The 23488-nt window shown below is 34.3% G+C and overlaps 1 protein-coding gene across 1 annotated transcript; it reads left to right on the top strand.

Annotated features, from left to right (window-relative positions):
• The first annotated feature begins 8966 nt into the window (after window positions 1–8966).
• On the top strand, window positions 8967–21334 carry LOC126695011 (uncharacterized). Its single transcript, XM_050391605.1, has 13 exons — window positions 8967–9447; window positions 10548–10660; window positions 10759–10815; window positions 12874–12969; window positions 13051–13121; window positions 15085–15127; window positions 15305–15385; window positions 15851–15910; window positions 16467–16517; window positions 16856–16953; window positions 17271–17319; window positions 17757–17801; window positions 20354–21334. The coding sequence occupies exons 1-13, from the start codon at window positions 9096–9098 to the stop codon at window positions 20870–20872; spliced, it is 1635 nt and encodes a 544-aa protein (XP_050247562.1). The 5' UTR covers window positions 8967–9095; the 3' UTR covers window positions 20873–21334.
• Window positions 21335–23488: the final 2154 nt, after the last annotated feature.

Genomic DNA, 23488 nt, shown 5'->3' with positions numbered 1-23488 from the left:
CTTCACCAACTTAATATTAAACCCAATACAATAAAATCCCATAAAATACAAGGAAATAAATTAATGCAATTAAAACACTCTTTGTCATGGAATAAAGTTAACATAAAATATAGTTGAAAATCACAGCTTTACAATTTCCCCATTTAGCTATTCCATGACAAAACAACCTATAATCGACTTTGAACTTAAAAGTGAGTCTGGGAACAATAGCAAAACTCACTAACATCTAAATCTAAAACCTGTGATGAACTTGAAATACAATACATGTATCCTAAAACACTTGCACAAAGCACATTAGACCCTTAAGATAAGCGCATTAGACCCTTAAGATAAAGTAAGTAATAAAAGGACAAGTATAATATAACAAGTAAATATTCGATCAAGTAAACATGAAGTGAAACATATGAGCAATTTGATTAAACACATGACAGTCATATGAAAATGATCACAATGATCATATAGCAAAGCAAATGATCATCCGAGCATTCAACCAATAAAGTACAATAGCATAAGGATATATGCATGTCTAACACACAAACACGATACGATGAGAGCAACAAAGCATAGATACTAAACATAACTCAAAGCCGAACATGCAACCAATAAAGCACAATAACATAAGGATGTATGCATGTCCAACACACAAACACAATACGATGAGAGCAACAAAGCATAGATACTAAACATAACTCAAAGCACCATAAAGCAAAATAAGAAAACAAACAAAGAGTAAAACAAACAAAGCAAGGTTTTCTTGAAAAGAAATGTTTTCTCCCCCCTGGTATATACATCTCCCTTGTGACTTTCTCCCCCTACGAATGTGCACGGGTAGAATTTCTCCCCTAAGAATGTGCACATGAGTCATATAGAAATGACGATACACTCTAGTATACTAAGGGAGAGATTGTAAAATTGTGATTTACAAATATGTGTTTATATTGGCTTTATTCTATAAAAATTAAAAAAAAAAAAAAAAAGTGTTGTAATTGCATTAATTTATTGAAAACTCGGATTTGTGTTAAAACACAAGAGCTTGTTTAGACCCCAAAATAAAAATTAGGGCTAAATTGCTTTTACTCTAACTTATTTAAGTGCGTAACAAGAGTAAATGAAGCGCAATCACTGGATCTACTCTAGTGCATACACATGAACAATAAACAATAAAAGTAAAGTACAAGAGTAAGGGAAGAGAGATGCAAATACAAGATAACACCAAGATATGTTATCAAAGAGAAAACCGAAGAACTCAGAAAAAAACCTCTCTACGACTTTCCAAGTCGAAATTGATCCACTTGAGAATAAAGTTGGAGTATACGAATAACAAAAGACCATTCAAGCCTAGTCTACCTAATGTACTTAAGCCCTCCAAACTCCTACTACCAACAAACTTCTCAGAGTCATGTCTTCTCTAGCTTTCCAGATCCCGCAATACACCCGATTGCATCCACCAAGCCTTACCGACTTCTTTTGGCAAATTCCCAAAACTTCCCAAACTTCAAAACACTTGTAAGCGACTAAATTTCTAGTTTGAAATAAGTCAAACAAGTAAAATAGTGTCGCAAATGTGAATTTGTATTGATGATTGTGTGGTACAATTCTCTGTAATTATAAAAGAGTGATCCTCTGATTCGATCTCCTTAAAAGACTTGTTGATTGGATTTGTAGTAATGTGATTTTGACTTGAACACCCAATGCACTTCAATTTGGCTAAAGAATGGATCGAAGATCTTTGGAACATAATTACAATGAATCTCTGGCTATGAGCTTGTTGGAAATCCTTTGTTCTTCACGTTCTTCGTGTTCTTCGTGTGTTCTTCGTCTTTGAAGGTTTGTGGTGGAAGTTCTCCGGAGCTTTAGAGGCTTGAATCCATGGAGCTTCACTGATTTTGTGGTTGTTTGAGGTTTCTGGAGGCTTTTGAGCTTGATTCCAGTGAACTTTGAGATCTAGGAATACGATTTGGATGATTCCTCTTCGAATGTTCTTCGTATTTAAAGGTTTATGGTGGAAGTTCTTCGGGGCTTTAGAGGCTTGAATCCATAGAGCTTCACTAATTTATGATTTGTTGATGTTTTCGGACCTTTGAGCTTGATTCCCGCAAACTTCAAGATCTAGGTAGATGGTTTGGATGATTCTGCTTCAAATGTTCTCCGATTTTGGGGTTGAAGTTCTTGAAGTTCCTAGAGGCTTCAAGGCTTGATTCCAACAGAGTTTTTTCACTTCTGAATCTTGGTCCTCCTCAAATGTCTTAGGAAGGCTTCTATTTATAGGAGTTTGGAGGTGGGTGAGCGATACGTGGCGGAGTCTGATTGGTGACACATGTCACAGCCTGATTGGTCCGCTTATGTCATCGCTTACACGTGCTGGACTGCTTGTGTCATCGCTTACACATGCGAGGCTGCTTGTGTCATCGCTTACACGTGCGTTGATGCTTGATTAGTTTTTGCATGACACTTGGCAAATTTCTGTTGGCTTTTGAATAGTGATAGCAAAACCTAGTAGCAGTACGTGGTGCTTTGTAATTGGCTGTATTTTGTGAACTTGGTAATGTGACGTGTCAGCTTGTGATAGGTCGGGAATTTTCTCTCTCTACAACACTCTCTATACTCTAAATAGGTATGAGTTGTGTTTGGGTACAAATCTCATCTCAAGATATGACAATGGGAGAGGGAAGGAGAAGAGACTACAATAATTTCTCACTAAAGATGAGTAGCTCTCTCTCTCTAAAAGACGGGTGTGTTGCATTGTAGAAAACCTATTTAGATTTTTTTTTTTTTTTTTTTTTTTTTTGATGAATAGCCTCTTTTACTTTTGTGGATAATGAGGGTATATATAGTATGAGTGAAGAGTAAGAAAGTCACACTTAAAATCTTCCAAGCAGAGAGTTTCGCGAGTTCCTCGCAGGTTGGCCCTTTTCGCGAGACACTCGCGAAACTGACAGCCTAACATGACTCTTCAACTTCCAGCATGTGCTTCTCACGTGCCCTTTTCGCGGGAACCTTTACTCGCAGGCTTCTTGCAAGTTAGTCTCGAAATTGCACTGATTCTTCATTTCATGCTTGATTCTTCACCAACTTAATACTAAATTCCATACAATAAAATCCCACAAAATCCAAGGAAATAAATTAATGCAATTACAACACTTTTTATCATGGAATAAAGCCAACATAAAACATAGTTGTAAATTACAACTTTACAAAAAGTATAAATGATCGATCTTGAGACATTATAGAGAAATTTTTCAAGAGAACTCCCCCAACCACTAAGATTCTTATAGAGGAAATTTTCATGATTCCGTCAAAAAAAAAAAAAAAAAAACTTTTTCATGCCCCATAAAAAATAAATAAAAGAGTAACTTTTCCTGGTCCCATAAAAAATAAATAAATAAACTTTTCATGGTTGACATAAACCTACCCTTTTTTTTCCTTACCAAATTTTATTATTGCTAAGTCACCCTTCATGCCGTTACTATCGTGGGAGAAAGAAGATATGAATTAGGCTATAAATTATTGAAATTTAAAAATCAAAATTTAGCATTCAAAAATTAATAATGTGTAACTTTATTAAATAATATTTTTACAAGGCTCACTTGAAACACTACAAAAATATACGGTGCTATATCGATGCATACAACTAACAAGCTACTCTGTTAATAAAATCGCATTACAAAGTTAATTGCCAAATACGATGCAATGTCAATGGATTATGGGTACAATCTAAACCCTCTTTTTTTTTTCTTTTTTTTTTTGAGGTAAAAGATAGAAATATTATTGATAAAACCCATCGCATATACAATCTAATCTTTATTACAAGCTCTTGTGTTCATATAATGACATTACAAAGTATTTTTTATTTATCTATAGTTGGGAATTGGAGGATTTTTTTTCTCTAAATATCTTCATTGAAAATAGGCAAAAATATACTTTTGGTCTCTACATTTTGGGCCAATTCTCGTTTTGATCCCTAAATTGATTTTGCTCCAAGGTTAGTCCTTGAAATCTGAAAATTGATTTTATTTTAGTCCTTGCTATCAATTTAGTAACAAAAAATGCACACGTGGCGGACAGAATGCTCTGTTGGCAACCATTGTAGTTAAAAAATAAATAATTGATCCTATGTGTTATTAGCCACACATTCACATCATATCCACATCAGCAAAAAATTCATTTGGCATTTAAATAATGCCATGCCAGCATTTTACTTTTTTAATTAAATTTTTTTTAAACGCAAAAAAGCAATAATTAGTTTTCAAAAAAAGCTAAAATTAGTTTTAATTTTTTTTCTTTAACCTCATCAAATTAAAACAAAAATCCTATACTCTCTCTCTCTCTCTCTTCACTCTCCAAGGATGGGAACTCTCTCTAATCTCAAAGTCTCTCTCTTCACCATAGCTCCATGGCCGGAGCTCACAAGCTTGGTCTTCTTATCCACCATTTTATGCATGTCATGAATGATATGTTGAATATGTGAATAAAAAAAATCAAATAACACAAATTTATTTATGAATAAAGTCTCTTCTTTTGAAGAGAATCAGATCTGTTTTGGTGATTAAAAAAAAGATTTTGATTTGTCAAAATATAATATCTGTTTTGTAGTATTAAAAAAAAAAAAAAGTGGTTTTTGATGATAAGAATTCAGATCTGTTTTGTTATATGTTTTACAAAGAATGAAAAAGATTTTTTAAGAAGAGAGTTTCACTCATAATCCAAATTTATGCAATCATGAATTAAAATAAACACAAACACAAGAATACACAATCTCTTTCTTTATTTCAACAATTTGCATGTGTTAAGAAAATCATATTTGCATCTTAAGAAAGATGCAAATCAGTTTTGATTTGAGAAAATTTTAGATTTTTATCTCATAAAGATGCAGATCTTTTTTTGTTTGAGAAAACTCAGATCTACATCTAAGGAAGAGGTAAATCTGTTTTTATATTGAGAAAAACTCATATCTACATCTTATAAAGATGCAGATCTATTTTTTTATATTGAGAAAAATTCAGATCTACATCTTATAAAGATGCAGATCTATTTTGTTTTAAGAAAAATAATTGTTCACATGCAAATTTATTGACATTCAAGAAAAAGATTATAACAATCACATAAAAAACAATCATGCTTTAACAAAACAACAATTTACAATTCATGTTATGGATATTTGAAAAAGAAAGAGATATAAAATACATCATCACATTACAAGAAAAAGGGTGAAGGAAACAACCTCTTGCATGAGCACACTTTGTTCTTGAGAGGATGTTTTAGGATTCAAAAAAATTTGTTCAATTTTCTTTAAAACCTAAAAACCTTAATTTAAGCAACAACACTCAGAGAGGGGATTAGAAAATATAGGTGGTTTGAGAGTTAAAAACGTATGCCTCCCGGAGCGTAAAAAAAGGTGCTGAATTATGATATTCATTCTCTATTTATAGAGGATAGAAGACTCTAAAAAATAGGTACGGACGATTAGGATTTGAATCTAGACGCATCTTTTGCGAAAAAATCGAAAAGGGTATGCATTATCGTCACCCGAAGGCTGTTGGGCCAAAGCCCAATACATGAAAATTCGGCCCTTTTAGAGTGCCGAACATTGGCCCTGTGGCTCCGAATGCAGTTTCGTGTTCGGGTGCTGTTTGGACTTCTCTTCTAGGGTTTTTTGGCCGGTTTTTGTACCTAGACGCGTTTTCATCCTCCGCCTATGATTTTTCATCTCTTTTTTTGGATAATTTAGGATATTTAAGAATAATTATCTTATAGATAAATACCCTAAAATAAATCTTGATAAAGTTCAGATTATCCATAATTTTATTGTTATCCAATCATCCCTTTTATTCCCATGCATGCATCCCTATTTTAAACACTAATTTTCAATCAATCACAAAATTATTTAATTAATTTTAACCAATCAGAATTAATTTAAATTGATCATGTGTGGTCGATTCTATCTAGACACAATGCATGTTGACCAGGTAAACTTGATCATGCAATATCTTTTGATTCGATAGTCTGATTTGATAACCGGAAACATCGTTGCGACTGTTAGAATCTCAAGATCATTTTTACGATATGCAATGAATGAATTAATGCAAGTAATGCAAAGACAAAATGATGCATGTAATGAAAGAACAAATTGATGCATGTAATGCACTTATGATTTTTGGGGTACATGAATTGGTCATTCAAGTGATTTTCTTTGATTAAATCATGGGTGCAAAATTGAGTGTCTACACCACCCCGATGACTCACGGAGTAAGGGGCAGTTGATGAGGATAATTTTTGATTAATCGATATGGGGGTGCCCAAAAGGGATGACCAATCCCAAAAGGGATGATCGATCCCAAAAAGGATGTCCAACCTCGAAAGGGATGACCAATCCCGGAAGGGATGATCAATCCCAAAAGAAAAGGATGATCAATCCAAAAAGGAATGACCAATGATCAATCCCAAAAGGGATGACCGAACCCCGAAAGGGATGATCAATCCTAAAAGGGATGACCAACCCCAAAAAGGGATGATCAATCCCCAAAGAAAGAGATGATCAATCCCAAAAGGGATGACCAACCCCGAAAGGGATGATTAATCCCAAAAGGGATGACTGATGATCAATCTCAAAAGGGATGACCGACCCTCGAAAAGGATGATCGATCCCAAAAGGGATGACCAACCCCAAAAGGGATGATCAATCCCAAAATGGATGACCAACCCCAAAAGGGATTACCACCCTTAAAAGGGATGACTAACCCCTGAAAGGGAAGATCAACCCTAAAAGGGAAGACCACCCTTAAAGGGGATGATCAACCCCTGAAAGGGAAGATTAACCTCTGAAAATGACGATCAACCCATGGGCCGACGGATCATGTAATCCCCAATCTTGACAACCCATCCCCGAGGGTTTCCATGGGGCTTACCTTGGGCCCACTCACCCATCCTTGCATAGTGCATAGAAATTACTTACACATCACTACCAAAGGCCCTACCATGCAATCAAATTTCTTATATATGAAAAGGTGATCCCATGTATCTTGGGACCCTTCTCTCTACAAGGAAATTCCCACATATCATGGAATTTGGGTAAACTCTCTACCACTATATAAACCACAAACCTTACGTTTCTTAAGGTATGTGAATCTTTCCTAGCTCTTGCACTCTTGAGTTCTTAGAGAGTCTCCTATTACTGACTCTCTGGCTGGTACCCCACTGGTGCCGTTTGATTGGTTCTTCTCTTTTGTTCTTCAGGTACATCCATTGGCACGTGTGTGGACGATTAACTCATTGACGATTTTTGTGCATCATTAGTTGTTATTTAGTCAAAATAGGTTATTAGGTTCTATATGAATTGGAGTAGTCTCACAAAGCAACTATATCGGACTCCTTAGCTTAGAAGTCCTTCTGGAATAGAATATGGAAATTATGGGTCCTAAATAAGGTAAAAAAAAAATTTTGTGGCAAGCTTGTTCTGATGCATTACCAACGAAAGTGAACCTAGAGGAAAAAAGGTTATTGTCGATTCTGTTTGTAGTTAGTGTTAGGATTGTCCTGAAACGGTATTGCATGCTTTGTGGGAATGTAGGGCTCTTCCTCAAATCTGGGATCGTGATTTTGGTTGGGTGAAATTGAGATTCCTCACCTTCACTCTTTCTTGGATCTGGCATCTGTAGTAGACTCGAAATCAAGCAAGCTTGAGTCATTTACGATGGTGGCCTGGACAGTATGGAGTCGTCATAATAAGGCTAAATGTAATGAACGATGCCTGCCACTTGACAAAGTGCTGGATTTTGCTCGGTTTTACCTCCTTGAATTCCAAAGCTCGCTACATGGTCAAGATCATTGGCCTAATCCAGTGAAAGCAAAGTGGAAACCCCCCTCTTCTTCCACAGTTAAGGTAAACTTTAATGGTGCCATGTTTGCGAAGTCTAACAATGCAGGGATTGGAGTGATTATTTGGAATGATAAAGGGGAGGTTATGACCGCCCTTTTAGAGAAGATTGCCTAGCCACCATCTGTGGATATCTTGGACATGCTGGTAGCAAGGCGCGCAGCTTAGTTCACAGTGAAACTTTGCTTTCCACAGGTTGTTTTCAAAGGCAATTGCAAAGGCATTATCAAGGTGCTTACTAAAGGATATTCGGCCTTCCCAAGTTTTTGTCATCTGGTAAAAGGCTTTAAGTCTATTTTGGGTTTGTGTCGTTCCCACTTCTTCTCTCATGTCAAGAGGTAGGGTAATTATGTAGTCTATGCTTTAGCACAGAGAGCTAGGCTTTCTTTTCTTTTGTTAGTTTGGATGGAGGATGTTCCATTAGATGTTTTTCAATTTGTGTTTAAAGACTTTCTAGTTTAATAAAAGCATACCGATGAGTATGGTTTTCTCTAAAAAAAAAAAAAAAGAATTTGCCACTTGATTATATTTGATTCTTTTAGATTTACATAAATTATAAATATTAATTGCATATATAGTGTCCGTTTGAATAGCTTATTTTTTGCCAACTTAATTTACTATTCAGCTTATTTTTGATACTATTCATAAGCCTCATTGTACTATTTTAATTAACTTTTACCTTTATTTACAGTACTTTCAGTAAAAGGTTTTTAGTTTCAACAAAATAAGTAGATTCCAAACAGACTTATAGTATCATAATTTAAAAAAAAAAAAAAAGCTAAAACTTTTTTTTTTTTTTTGAGAAAGAGAAGAAGCTAAAACCTCAATAATAAAGAAAACAAAAAAAATAATTCTTATATATATGTGTAAAAATTAAAGAAAATATTGGGAGTCACCGATCACCTTTGCCTCTCTTATTCCGGAAACATACCCTAATTGCACATTGACAACAAATGCTAATTATGTAGTAAACACTTCAAATTTATACCAAAAAAGAAAAAGAAAAAAAGTAAACGCTAAAATTAATAAAAATAAAAAGCGAAAAGGAAAACCTGATTTAACACAATGATTTAAACTGCCCACCTCTCCCATAAACGACCAGACATAAAGTTAGAATTTGAAAGGCAACCTAGGACTACCTAAAATTCACACTTTCACTCCTCACTTCTGCATATAATAGTTCCTCTCATCACCAAAACCCTTTTCTCTCTCTGTTTCTTCAATGGAGGAGGGGACCTCAGAAGCCCAAAACTATCTCTACGAAACCCTGAGTCCGCTCTCTTACTCAACCACCACCACCACCGCCTACCAATCCCCACCGTCTGACGATGAAGCCAAGCCCTACTGCGTCTTCCGCAACGAAATCTCTCTTTCCGTACTCAATCCCGACTCTCATCAGACTGCCGCACAGGATTTCTTCTCCCTTGATGTCGGTGGCGCTGCCGAGCCAAGTGCATCTACGCCGGCGCGTGACCCGAAGACGCCAGCTCGCGAAGCCGCCACGCCGAGACTCGAGACTGCTTGGTTCCGTGGGAATTGTACTTTCAAAAGCCCCATGCTTAAGCTCCATAAAGGTATTTTTAATTTTATTTGGTGTTTTTTGTGCTTTATAAGATTTGGGTTTTGCCTAGTTTCACCAAAATTAGTCTTCTTTTTTTTTTAATGGGAATATTTTAACTTTTTATTATTGAATATTTAGTTTTTGACTAATTTTGAGTAAATCCCAGTTAATGGTTAACTCTATTGGTTACTTCTAAGCATTGCATGCAATGCATGTTTGATTTTATTTTTCTTATTGGGTTCTAGTACGAGTCAGGGATTGATAAAGTTGAAAGTGAAAGCTACTCTGAAAATATATTATTTGTTGGAACTTTGCTCTCTTAAAGTGTTGATGATTGCTGTGTCAGTCAAATATTAATGACAGGTCATACACGTGGATATAAATTATAATAAAAAAATGTTGATGAACTTGCATATATTATTATCTTTGTACGTAATATTTGTATGCAGGTTTGTAATTTGATGATGCAGTGTTCAACCATCTGCATATACATGCCTTTTGGGCCAATGAGAGAGAGAGAGCATCGATATTAATGTTGCATTAAGTTTAACACTAGATTAGGTAGAATGATATAAGCCTTTTGAGTTCCATTTTGGAATGTTTTAGCTTTTGCTATGCCAATGAGCTATAGCTCAATTAGCACCTCCTCTTGCTACAAGTTTTAGGTGGAGGGCAAGGTTGTGGGTTCAACCCCCATTGGGGTGCGTGTGTAGCCTACCAATTAAAAAAAAGGAGCTTTTGTTATGCTAATTTATATATATATATATATAATGAAGTTTTATTAATGTCACAAAAATAAAGTCACCCAAGTATAATACATGGAGTATACAATTGGGGACCATACAATCAATCACTCAAATTACATAGATCTATCAGATCACTAACTGAACATATGGAATTACTATGGGAAACTGATATCCAATCCAACAAAGTTCTAAAGAAAAATAATTTGAGATCATGCAAACTTCTCTCTAAATCCTCTAAAGTCTGGTTGTTTTTGAAAGGGAAAAAGATGTGCTTGGGATCCTCTCATGAACATTTAGAACTAAATTTGATTATGTTCTGACATTGTAAATCGTTTTGTAACTTATTTGCTGTTGGTTGATATTACAGAGATTGTGGATTTTTGCGACTTTCTATCTCCAACACCAGAAGAGCAAGCTGCTCGTAATACAGCAGTAGAACGTGTCTTTGATGTTGTCAAACATATATGGCCCCACTCGAAGGTGTGATTGGCTCTCTGTCTCTCTCTTCAATTTCAGACTTTTCAATTATATAGAAGATTGAAATGCTGCAATGTTGTGTTATGACTGTTGCTTTTTAGGTAGAAGTTTTTGGATCATTCAAGACAGGGCTCTATCTTCCATCTAGTGATATTGATGTAAGTACACTGTTCCTCTTATCTCTAATAAACATTTACCTTCATAGAATTTTTTAAGTTCCATGCTTGTAAGATGTAATGTTCTGTGAGGCATTTTTTTGTACTTAATAAAGGTCCCAGCTACTCTGGCATCTGATTTATTTTTCTCTATTTTATTTTTGGTACCACCATTTTTCTCTATTTTATTTTTGGTACCACCATTTTTCTCTATTTTGAATCCCTAGTCTGGCTACTTGTACATTACAATTCAGCTTAAATTAAATATTAGATTGCCTTTAGTAGCTCACAAGCTGAAAGTAATTGTGCCTGGTTGGATTGGTCTCAAAAGACTTTCTTTTTTTTTTTTTCATTTTTTTGGGCAATGTAACTCAAAATCCTTTTTTTACGAGAACACCAAAAAGATTTTATGAGATGTTTTCTACCTCATTGTTCTCAGATTACATTGAAAACATGGAGAACAGACTGAAAACACTGCTTCATTTATGGCAAAAATTGTAAAAAAAAGGAAGTCTACCTAATGACAAAATCGTAATATTGAGACTCTGATTCAACTAAACTCGATCAGCCTCTTAAGTTCAAATACAGACCTCCCTCCCTTCCAAACTGTAGCAAAAGTCTAAAATGGGGAACAGATAGAGAGGCTGATGCGAGATGTTTTTTTTTTAGTTTTCTCCATAATTGCTCCCTTACCCTATTTTAGGGTAGCTGATACCAATGCTCTTAACCCCAATTAATGGTAGGCTTCATTCATAGTTTTGCATAATTGGAGGCCTATATCTTGTGTCTAAACCTCACTCATTTAGTTTTTATTTGTTTAAATTGGCATTATCCAAACAATTTTTTTTTTTTCAAAAATATGTTTTTAAGTTGCATCTTTCCAAAAAAACTTATGGTATAAAAAAAAAGAGGAAACACTCTTCTGTTCTCATTCTTGAAAACAAGTTTTTGAGAACAGTTTTTGGAAAATTTATTCAATTAGCTGCATTGCTTCTACCTGAAAGTGTGAACAGTCTCATTATCAATGTCTTTTTTCGTTGTTGATAATTATGTGATTTCATTAAAAGAAATTACTAAAAGGTATGCAATCACCAGAAGCATAAAAGGAAGAGCCAAAATGTAAAAAGAGAAAAAAAAAAAATACAATAGTTTTAACTAAAGTTCAAATCAGTTGTGAAGTCAATAAGATTGGAGGTGGTTAAAGAAGTAGAAGTCAACATTGACTCATAAAGGGGGCTGGGGGGCAAAAATCTATGCTGCACTACCAAATGCTCCTTTTCCTTAAAAGTATGCCTATTCATTTTTCTGAAAATGTGCACAATGGAACTGACTTCCAAACTGTTAGGAACCCAATGGTTCCTAATGGGGATGGATAGGAATTATAGGGGAATTGATAAGAATTGTAGGGAAATTGACTTAATTCGAGGTAGTCACCCTCCATAAAGAAAGAAAGAGATTTAGAGAGAAAGATGCACTAATGCACTAAGAAATTGGTTTATTCTTCCATGATGGAAATATGATTACAAGTAGGTATTTATAGAACCATAAAACTATTCTATTGGCCCCCATGGCCTTATCCTAATGGTCCTATTATTCCCCATGTATATTAATAATTCCAACATGTGTTAAATGTGATTAACATGCTTAGAACTGTAACTAACTAACCAACTAACTAACTAAATGCAATATTACAACTATTATTATTTATATACCTATAGGGGTTCCTAACATTTCCCTCCCCTTCAAATCCCTTGACTTGTGGTGGAGCTCATACTTTCCATGTGCTATTCCATGGCCAATACTGGTTACTCTTGGATCTCAACACCTTTTAGTAGCTTTTAACCTAGAATCTATTTTTCTTTGAAAGATACCAAGTCATTTTCTGTGCACCTTGTTAATGTCTTAACATTAAATGGTAGATGTTTACAAATTTTCTTTTGCTGGCTTGCAAGCTGAATTAAACTATGTATCAGGATATTGAAGTGTTATCTATATTTGGACAATGAATGCTTTAACTTGTCAACAAAATTTAGACATTTCCCTGGATGCTATCTCTTGTAGGTTGTGATTCTGGGGTCAGGTCTTCAAATCCCACAAAAAGGTTTGGTGGCTCTTTCTAGGGCATTGTCACAGAGGGGCCTGGCAAAAAATATACAGGTGTGCTTTGTGATGATTGGAATATGTTTGGTTACTTTAGTATGAAAGTTTATTATTTAAAATGTTCGTTAAATTTCTCAGGTTATTGGGAAGGCTCGTGTGCCAATTGTCAAATTTGTTGAAAAGAAAAGTGGTGTCGCATTTGATATAAGGTTTTTCTGTCTACCTTTTGCGTTGGAGTTGAATTTCCAAATTTGTTACACATGATAATTGCTTCATATTTGGGGTTGGCTGTTTAATTGGGGTTTTATACTAGTGCTGATTGTAAATGAATTGTTTTAAGTTTTAGTAAGGCATAGTGTGTTTTTGTGCGTGTATATATATACACTTTTTTTTTGTTTGTTTTGTTTTTTGATAAGTAAAGCATAGTATATTTTTATATGCTTCTTTCCAAATTAAGGGTTTTTTTTTTTTTTTGGGGGGGGGGGGGGGTGGATAAGTCCGAATTAAGGTTTTATACTAGTGTCATATTTGATTTATAATTTTCTGTTCTGCTTGACACATATTAAAGTTTTTTGCTTAAACCAAATTTTAGCTACTGTTCAGGTTATTTATTTGTTAATTATTACTTTATGTATTGCAGAATTTTCTTATGTGTTTAAGTTTTTGGTGGGGATATCATTATGTTGTTGAGGGAGGGACTTAAAACAGGATACAACTTTGAAGCCATGAATCATAGGAAAGAGAAATCTATTAACATAGATGAATTTCTAATAAATAAAATCTTCTATCACTAAATCAATATATATATATATATATATATATAAATATAAAAGCAGAGACCTCATGTGGGAGAACATAAGATTCTACTAAGTGACACATTCGTTGAGCTTCTCTCATTTAGGCTTCAACCTCATCAAAGTTTATATTTATGTAAAACTTTTAATTCATTGAATGTGTTAATGAAGTAAATACACATTAATTATTTATAAGTGTGCACTAATCATATATATATAGATATATAAGAATTTTATATGGTTTTTTTAATATATATATATATATATATATATAAGAAAAAATATCATGTGAGAGACCATGTGATTTTGTCATGTGGCGCTTTGTAAGAGTAATTTTCATTTAGCTTTATACCTCAACTTCTTTACATATTTGGATTATAATAAAATTCTATTAATAGAATATCACTATTTTCACTAAGTATTTAATTTACCACTATCATGCTTCAATAACATAAATGTGACATCATAAATTTTAGATGATATTTCCATAACCAACTAAACATTTACATTTTTCTCAAAAAAAAAAAAAAAAAAAAACTAAACATTTACATGAATTACAAATTTTTTATGCTAACTCCAAGCCAATGTAGAAACAAAAATTATGATTAAAAATTTCAGCAAAAAAATAAATGATTAAACAAACAATCAACTTATTACGCCACTTTTTTTTTTGGAGAAGATATTACACCACATAATAACTGATTTCTAATTTATGTAACTTTTTCTCTATAGTTTAAATTCTCCATCCCCTTAATTTTGTATTACATCATTAATTTAACAAAAATCTCTTCATGTTATTACTTTAAAATATTTTGGATATTCTATATAAGTTTTTCACATAACAGCTTAAATCATTATCCGCACACCGCGTGGGACCATGGCTAGTTATAACTAATTACATGTGGACATATGAATTTAATTACAACTCTACTCATCTAAGCCTAAATTCTGATCAGATTGTGGCCGGCTATTAATCTTCATCAACTAAACAGGTTTAACCATATGTGGTATTTTTTGCCATTATATCCTATCTAAAACCATACTTTGTAGTCTCCCTAATTATTCTCTACTACTTCTACTCATGTAATTCTATTATTTGAATTTAATTATTTGTGTAGATAAAAGAAAGGAGAAAAATATCTTTTTGGACTTCTAGCTGAAAGAGATTTGAGAATTATCAAATGGAAACAACTGTTATGAGCTTTAAGTAGGGTAATTTGCATTAATTGTAAAAATCTACTATTGATTTTGAATAACAATGAGACTGTGGTATAAAGCATATTCACCATATTTCCCATTGTACTCATCTTATAATGACAGATTTTACTAGAAATTTGCAATCATGATGATTTTAAATCAATTCTCTCTTGGTCTGCAGTTTTGATGTGCAAAATGGACCTTTAGCTGCTGTATTTATTAAGGTTGGTTGCATTATGTGACATCTTCAGTCCTAACATCCATTCTTAATTGCAATTAGTGATGCTATGTTTATTATGAGGTCAATTAATATTCTTTTATAGAAGCCAGTGCTCATGAAGTATGTTATTTTGGAAAATATAACGCATGCTTGTGGCTGTTTGCCGTTGTGTTTGATCTAGGATGCCTTGTCAAAGTGTCCTCCGTTAAGGCCGTTGTGTTTGATCTTGAAAGTATTTTTGCAACAACGGGAACTGAATGAGGTATGATTTTCTACTGTTGTCTTGTAATTGTAACACTCCATTTGTTTGGTGGAAAACATTTTCCTGAAAATGTTTTCATTTTCTGGTGTTTGGCATGACATGAAATCTTAATCAATAGACTGTTTTCTGCCATCCATTTGTGCCCATACCCGCCTCCATTCCTTAGTGCCACCTCCATTACCACTATTGGCACAACTGTCACTGCAACCATTATCACCACCACACCAAGTTGTCGCCACCACCTGCTGTTACTGCCACCATTGTAACCACCACCACCTTTGCCACTACTGTGCCTACATGATATCAATGATTTTCTGTGAATGGAAAATAACAAAAAGTGTCTGGGATCATTTTTAAAGTCGCAGACAAACACAAGAAAACAAATAAAGCGTAATATCATTTTTTTGGGTCAAAATGACCTTCCTTTCTAGTCTACCCATGTTAAGTGTCCTCTTAAGTGTGCAGGTATATTCTGGAGGAATAGGTTCTTATGCACTCCTTGCTATGCTCATGGCAATGTTGCAGGTGAGTTCATCCAAAATCTGCATTAAAATGTTCAATAATATTGTAGCTTTGAAAGCATGCTATTTACAACTATTAACTTGATTTGTGAGATGCATGGACAACATTTAAGAATTGTTATCAAGAACCTTTGCTATTTACAATTCTGTACATTCATTGTCATCTTGTTTCTGCTGAGTTGTGCTGCATATGATTTACCTGTTCTGTTTTTGGAAATGCACTCCCCACCCCGCACCATTTTCTCTCTTCCCCCAGGGCAGGAAAAATTATTATAGGCATTATGCTACAGAAATTGCTTTCTAGTGCTCAGAATTATTCAATTTCATCAAATGCCTTTCCATGTGTATCTTTCTTTGTCCTCCCCTTCCCTCCCCCAAATGAATTATGTTTTTGGCCTGCATCATGCCATAGATGAAAACCATTATATGCACTATTCCCTTGTAAAGTATTAATTCCTATTTAATGTTCAGCACTATGATAATTCATTAAATGTCTTTTATTTTTTTACCCCTAATTAATTATGCTGTTGTTTTGACTACATCTACATTTTGTGCTATAGTCTCTCCCCAAGTCCCAAGCTGCTCCAGAACACAACTTGGGAATCCTTTTGGTATGTATTTCTAGAGAAGCTATTTTTATATTCGTCTTTTATTTTTCAGGGTCCTGTTCTTGTATTGTGTGCTCAAGTCAGCTCAGTTTGCCCTTATCCTAACTAGTTTGGGCTGCTACAGTTACTTGTATTCGCTATGTGAAAAATTGTAATTTAGGTCCTAAGATGGATTGCTTTTTTGTATATCATACCCATGGTTTATATTTTGTAGATTGGACCTTCATTTTAGCCTTTTAGGGACATCCCAAAAAAAAAAAAGAAGAAAAAAAAAGGAAAAGAAAAGTGAAACCTTGTGCATTTCTATTTTCTCATATGTATTTTTTTTTTTTGGAAACTAGGTACACTTTTTTGATTTCTATGGTCGCAAATTGAACACTTCAGATGTTGGTGTATCTTGCAAAGGGGCAGAAACCTTTTTCTTGAAGAGTAACAAAGGGTAAGAGTGTGTTTGGATACCGCTTATTTGCTGAAAACTGAAAACACTATAGCAAAATAATTTTTAAATATATGAATAGTACTGTGAGATCCAAATTTATATTAAAATTTGTGTTTGGATGACTTTTGTGGGTCCATGAATAGTGCCATGGGATCCACATTTTTTCAGTAAAATGCACAAACACCAGCCATAAACACTATCCAAACGTGCACTAAATTGAATAAGGGCCTTCGTGGTGAAGTGAGTTTTATATTCCTTCTCAAGTTACAATGGCAACAATATTAATAAGTATTTGAATTTTTCCTCTCTTTGATTAGGTTCACAAATAAAGGACGGCCATTTCTACTTGCAATTGAGGACCCACAGGTTGTTTTGCAGATTCTGATTTATGTTAATAATGCAAGGGCTGTTTGGGAAGTCAAAAAGCGTAGCCAAATAAAGAACTGTGCATCATTGTGATTTTTCTTGATTTGCGGTTTCACTGCTTTTGGTAGATTGGGTGGTTATGCCCTAATGCTTGTTTGAATTTCCTGAACAGACCTCAGGAAAAACTGGGTTCACCTTGGCCCTAATTTTACACTTTTTTCCCCAAAGGAGTGTGTTTGACTACCAAAGAATAATTTGAGTCATTTTGCTTCTTCAGTGCAATGATGGTCTCGCGTTTCTGTATCCTGTTGCAAAATACTGTAATGGGGTTCAGAACAACTATTAAATAAAAAACTAGACATGGCCCTTGTTGTATAGATTCCATTTTTTACCTCTGTAATTTAATTGACTGGATTTTATTTTCTTTTGAAATGTAGGCACCTGAGAATGATATTGGGAAGAACTCCTTTAACTACTTCCAGGTTTGTTCCACAAATCGTTAATGTCTTCTTCTTTGGCTTACTCAATGTTCATGTGGTATTCCGTATTCCTGGTGTTTTTGCAGCTGAGTGCATTAAATAAAAATTTTGTTGTTTAATGTACTGCCTGTTTTCAGTTGTATTAGCATAAGATCTAGGGTATGTTTGGATAGAACTTATTTTGCTGAAAACTGAAAACTGAAAACACTGTAGCAAAATAATTTTTAAATGTATGAATAGTATTGTGGGACCCAATTTTAATGAAAAAGTTACTCAAAAGTGAGATTTGTGGGTCCCGTACACTGTTCACGGGACCCACAGAACTAATAAAAAGACTGAGAAGTCAACAATTACTGGCTACTGTTCACATGAATAGTAGCCGTTGTTCCCTAAATGAGTGCGCAGCAGCAGGGTAAAAAAAAAAAAAAAAAAAAAAAAAAAAGGTGAAGAAACGCAAACGCAAACGCAAAAAGCTGGATCCAAACCCAGCCCTAATCTCAGGGTAGGATTCTGGTTCTCTTGCCACAAATAAAGCCCCGGCCAATAGGCAAAAGAGAATCCACTAGTTTTGTTCTGAAAATTTCTATATGTATATAGGAGAAAAATAGCACAACAAATCTCAAGGTCTCACTGGGTTTTATATGATTATTTCAATGTTAGCCTGCATTCAGTCTCCTTGTGTAATTTTTCCAAAAGTTGTGGATTGGTGGGAGTACTTAAATTTACTGCGTTTCTGTTGTGTGTAGCCATTGTGTGTAGCCAATGAGCTATAGCTCAACTGATGCCTCTTTCGTAAGAGCATTCCAAATGAACTAAACAAATTTCTAGCTAAATTTTTTCATTAAAGTCATTTTTTTTATATTTTATCTACCTACCTTTTTAAATACTCTCCCCAACAAACTCTATTATTTATCTATACTATTAAAATTTTGTCTTTTATTCTTTCTTTACCAAAAAGTAATATTATTTGCATATCCACAATTTTCTTCACCAGCTCCATCCAAACTCACCCATGGAATCTCATCCCAAAATTCCAAAATACAAAACTTAAACACAAATCATCGAATCCATTTACTAATCAAATACAAAAGCCCCAAACAAAGACCAAAACTCAAGAATCTTAGCTACACAAATTCACCCAAATACTAAACAGATTCGTCCAAGCCCTCTTTTTTCCACCTTCAAGCAAGCCCCCTTGGAACTCAGAGAGAGAAAGGCCAGCTTCAACCAGTCACATGCGCTGCACCCAAATCCTCAATCCTCACCGCAGCTTCAACCATGGTCACCTTCAGCTTGCCTTGCCATTCTTGGCAGTGGCTGTGGCTTCTAAGCCATTGGCATTGTTGTCTTCATAATCATCAAAGTGCCATTACAATCCATCATTTACACTGGTGGCTTCAGTGGCAATCTGCGGCTCGAGCATGCAGTGGCGGTGCTTCTTGTAGTGGCGCTTGATTAATATATATATATATATATATATATGGAGAGAGAGAGAGAGAGAGAGAGAGAGAGAGAGAGAGAGAGAGAGAGAGAGAGAGAGAGAGAGGTCTTTTTCTTGAAGGAAATAGAAAATGGGTGGAAAATTATTTAGCAAAGTTATAGTACTGAACAATGCTGTTGAGTTACTTTAGCTTTTCAATAATCTATTGAATTGCTAAAGTTGGTTGGAGACTGAAAAATGGATTTGGCTGATCAAAATATGGAAATTTTTGGCTTTTTGAGTTCATTGTGAATGCTCTAATAATTAGTTAAAGGGTGAGGTCCTGGGTTCAAAACTCATTGTCATTGGGTTGTAATTTACCAATAAAAAGAAACAAAAAAAGTTTGTGTATGGGCACATCTTCAGACTGTGAACTTCCTCGGTCATGTATATTGCTCTTTGCCATAGAGCCCTGGGATGTGTGAGGAGATATGTTGGTTAGCACCACTTGAAGCTTTGGGGCAAGAGCCATAAGTGCATCTTCTAGTCCAATTTCCTTCCGACTGTTTGCAGTCTTCTTGTATGTTTAATTGCGTTGAGTCAGCCAGATAGCTAAAAAAATTGGAATGACTAGGTAGAATAGCATTAATGTGATTCCCACAAAGGACCTTTGCAAATCCAAAATTGACACTTAAAAACCAAACCACCCCTTTGGTCCCACCATGGTTCATATAGCAGGTATCCACCTGCAAGTTGCAGGAAACTTGTAAACGTAATTGGCCTCTTTTGTTCACATGGACATATAATGATAAGCATCTTAAGATAGTTGGACTAAATATGATCTGTTGGATATGGCAATCCTGTATTTTAATCTCTTTTCCCAAGGCTTAACTATTAGGGCATGTAACTAAGGAAAACCCATCTAATTGATTTGTTTCCTACAGTCATTATGTTCCCTTTTTTTTATATACCTTCTGTTTTATGATCTATTACTGGGGCTTTAAGTTGGACAATACACACAGAGGCACATACATATATACATGTACAACAGATAGATAGAATAGAAGAAAAGGAAAAAAAAAAAAAATAATAAAAATTGGCATATCAAGATTCTGATTGAAAACCACTGTCACAGATTCGATCGGCTTTTGCAATGGCTTTCACAACATTGACAAATCCTAAGATCATCATGGACCTAGGCCCTAACAGAAGCATTCTTGGTACTATAATTAGACCAGACCCTGTCTTGCTGGAGCGCAAAGGAGGGTCTAATGGGGATGTAACCTTTAACAGTCTGCTTCCTGGAGCTGGCGAGCCATTACAACACCAATATGGAGAGCAGCAAGAGATTTTGTGCAATTGGCAATTAGGTGATGAAGAAGAACCACTGCCACGGGGAAATTACATGGCTGGGGAAAGTTCACGTTCCTCAGGAAAGAAGAGGAAAGCTTCTTCAAAAGAGAAGACTAATAAGAAGGCAAAAGAGAATGGGGGCGAATTGGGGAAGGTCAGATATGAAGAAAATGGCTTAAGGAAAGAGAAAGGGGTGAAGAAGAAACGTTGGAGGCATAACCGTGATTTGTCTCATTCTGTCGTTGGTAGGAGCTCCAATGGTTATGGCCATTATGTTGGTGGGTCTCCATGGAGTAGATAGAAATTTTTTTCATGCTTTTATCTCTGGAAGGTCCTGCAAAATCTGGTTTTTACATCCACTGCAAGTGGTTCATTGCAATCCTCCAAATGTTTGAGGAGCTGTGAATGTCAATTAGTTGACTTTTGCGGCAACTGTAGAGAACACAACATCAACACTATTGGGGCTGAACTCAAGGATGAATTCATGTCCGCCGCAGTCAAAGGTGCAAACTGAGCCTGTAGCTATTCTGTATTATGGGCTAATCCTGTCACCTGGACAAAGTTGACATCAAATGATGGAATTTGATGGAAGTCTGTGTAACTGTTAAACAGTTTCAGTAATGTAATATGTGCTGTTAAATAATAAACTCTTTCATTTTATTTCTGCTAAAAAACTGGTGTAATGGAGAGACGTTGAACCTTGGGGAGATGGAAATATTTTCCTTCCCAAGCGAAATGGGGGCAAGAATGCTGATTAATCACCTTTTGTAGGCCCCTGTAGTTTAACTCGAGTAATGGAGGATAAGATATATATATATATATATATATATATTAGATTAATATTCTTTTAAATTTCTAAATGTTTGTCTTCATTAATATGGTGCCTTTTATGATTCTTCAGGAAATTTATTTTGCAAAATGACTAGATACTTCAAGCAGTTGTAATTTGGTTTTCGAAGCAAGGAGTGCACATCTGATTTGGTTTCTCCCTTCTATTCTCTGAATGGATCTAGTGCTCCCATGCATTCAACCTAAAGCCGGTTCCATAATTTATATTGAACATGAGAATTGCTATGTTCCGAACAATTTAACATCAATTTCACAACAAATTTCATAATTAATTGTGATGCAATTGTTGACAATTTTTTTTGCATGGCGGTGGTAGCCAGGGATTGGTCATTGGAGAGGGACTTCGTGTTTGCATGATCAAAGTATACATCATCATCTCTGTTCAAGCAAAGGCTAATACCATCCTTTGGGCTCTCCAATTAACAACCAGCAATTTAGCCTAGAGATTAGTCATTGAGAGATTCCTTGAAAACTTTGTAATTTTGTAACTCGGTTAGGCTTGTATCTAATTCTCATGAGAGTGTTTCTTTCAGTTAGGTTAATCGCGAAGCTAGGCATGTTGCTCATGTGCAAAGTGGTATTGTAAATACCCTATCATTGGAAGTTTCATTCTAGGTTTTAGGCCCCCTTGTTTTGTAAATGTAATCTCGGATCTCGGTGGAGGCAGTCTAGGTTGCTCCATAGTTTAGGGTATATTTAGTTGGGATGATTTAGGGGAAGATGGAAAAAGTAGTGTGTAAAATAAGAGAGAAAATAGGTGGGAGGAGTGTTTGGTAAAATGAGAAGAAAATGGTGAGACTCGACTGTTTTCTCTTTAGACCCATCAAAACTCAATCTCCCCAAAATGGAGAGAAAATGGACTGCAAAAATTTGGACTAAAATGACCATTAGTCACTGCCAACATTAATAACATGAAGCTTTTTTTTCTTTTTTCTTTTTTCTGCCATTTTTTTCCTTTAATTTTTCCCCTATCAAGAGGTTGACGACCTTCTTTTTTTTTTTTTTTTTTTTTTTTTTTTCATTGGTTTAGTTTTTTTAATTTTTTAATTTATTTTTAAAGGTGTTAATGTGTTTCTTTTTCTTTTCTCCCTTCTTTTTGATTTTTTTTTTTTTTTTTGGTTTTATAGAAAACAATTTTAGGTTCTAAAATTTCTTGTACTCTTTATTTTATTTAATTTTAAATGAAGTGCCCATTGCCCCACTCATATATATATGATTTAATTTGTTACTCTATCTATACCATTATGATTCTTTGTTTGGGTTTTAACATTTTGCGTACTAAAATACTCTCATACAAATTTTTAAACTCTCTAAAATACCATTATATTTTAGTTAAATAATTTTAATTTAAAAAATATAAACTAGTTAAAAAAAAGTAATTTACTGCCTGGTTAAAAGAGTAATTTAATGTTCTTAAGTTTTAGGCTTTTTCTTTCTCTTCTCCATTGAGCCTAAAACTTAAGATACTATCTCTGTCTCATTTTAAATATTATTACACATTACCTTACTTCTTTCTTTAAGAAAAAATACAAACACTTATTTATGTATCACTTTTAAATATTATAACACTAATATATATATATATATATATTATTATTATTATTTCAAGCACATAGTTTTTTATAAGTAGATAATGGAGGACTATGATTAATTTGTTACATTTAAAACTATAAGTTAATTTATTGGGTAAAACTTGAGTATAATACCATCGGCTAAAAGATAATTCTTAAGTACTTTTGGAGCATAGAAAATAGTGCTTTGTTTTTTCATTCATGGTGAAGTCTACTAATTAAATTTATAGTGAGATCCACCATAAAACCGTAAATGTGAGAGGTAAGAGCATCATTTTTTTGTACTTCAAAAATACCTAAAAATTTTCCCGGCTAGGTGATACAAAAAGGCTTCCACATAGATAACACTTACTTGAATTGAATTTATTTGTTTTTTTAAAAAGAAAATACAAATTGTATTTTATTGTGTGAATTCTATTGGAGAACCTATTGGAAAAATTATACATAATTGATTATGCCTTAAACTATTTAATTCTAATTATATTATTTTTCTTTTT

This window comes from Quercus robur, chromosome 8 (assembly GCF_932294415.1).
Source record: "Quercus robur chromosome 8, dhQueRobu3.1, whole genome shotgun sequence".
In the NCBI taxonomy this organism is placed as follows: Eukaryota; Viridiplantae; Streptophyta; class Magnoliopsida; order Fagales; family Fagaceae; genus Quercus; species Quercus robur.
Note: the sequence above shows the minus strand (reverse complement) of the source record. Positions and strands in the feature narration are given on the sequence as shown.

What these genes read in the sequence shown, in the direction of transcription:
- LOC126695011 (XM_050391605.1), top strand. Translation starts at nt 9,096, where the DNA reads ATGGAGGAGGGGACCTCAGAAGCCCAAAACTATCTCTACGAAACCCTG. An exon ending in TAGCTGCTGTATTTATTAAG is followed by an intron (nt 15,128 to 15,304) that starts GTTGGTTGCATT and finishes TGTTTGATCTAG; the next exon opens with GATGCCTTGTCAAAGTGTCC. An exon ending in TTCTTGAAGAGTAACAAAGG is followed by an intron (nt 16,954 to 17,270) that starts GTAAGAGTGTGT and finishes CTCTTTGATTAG; the next exon opens with GTTCACAAATAAAGGACGGC.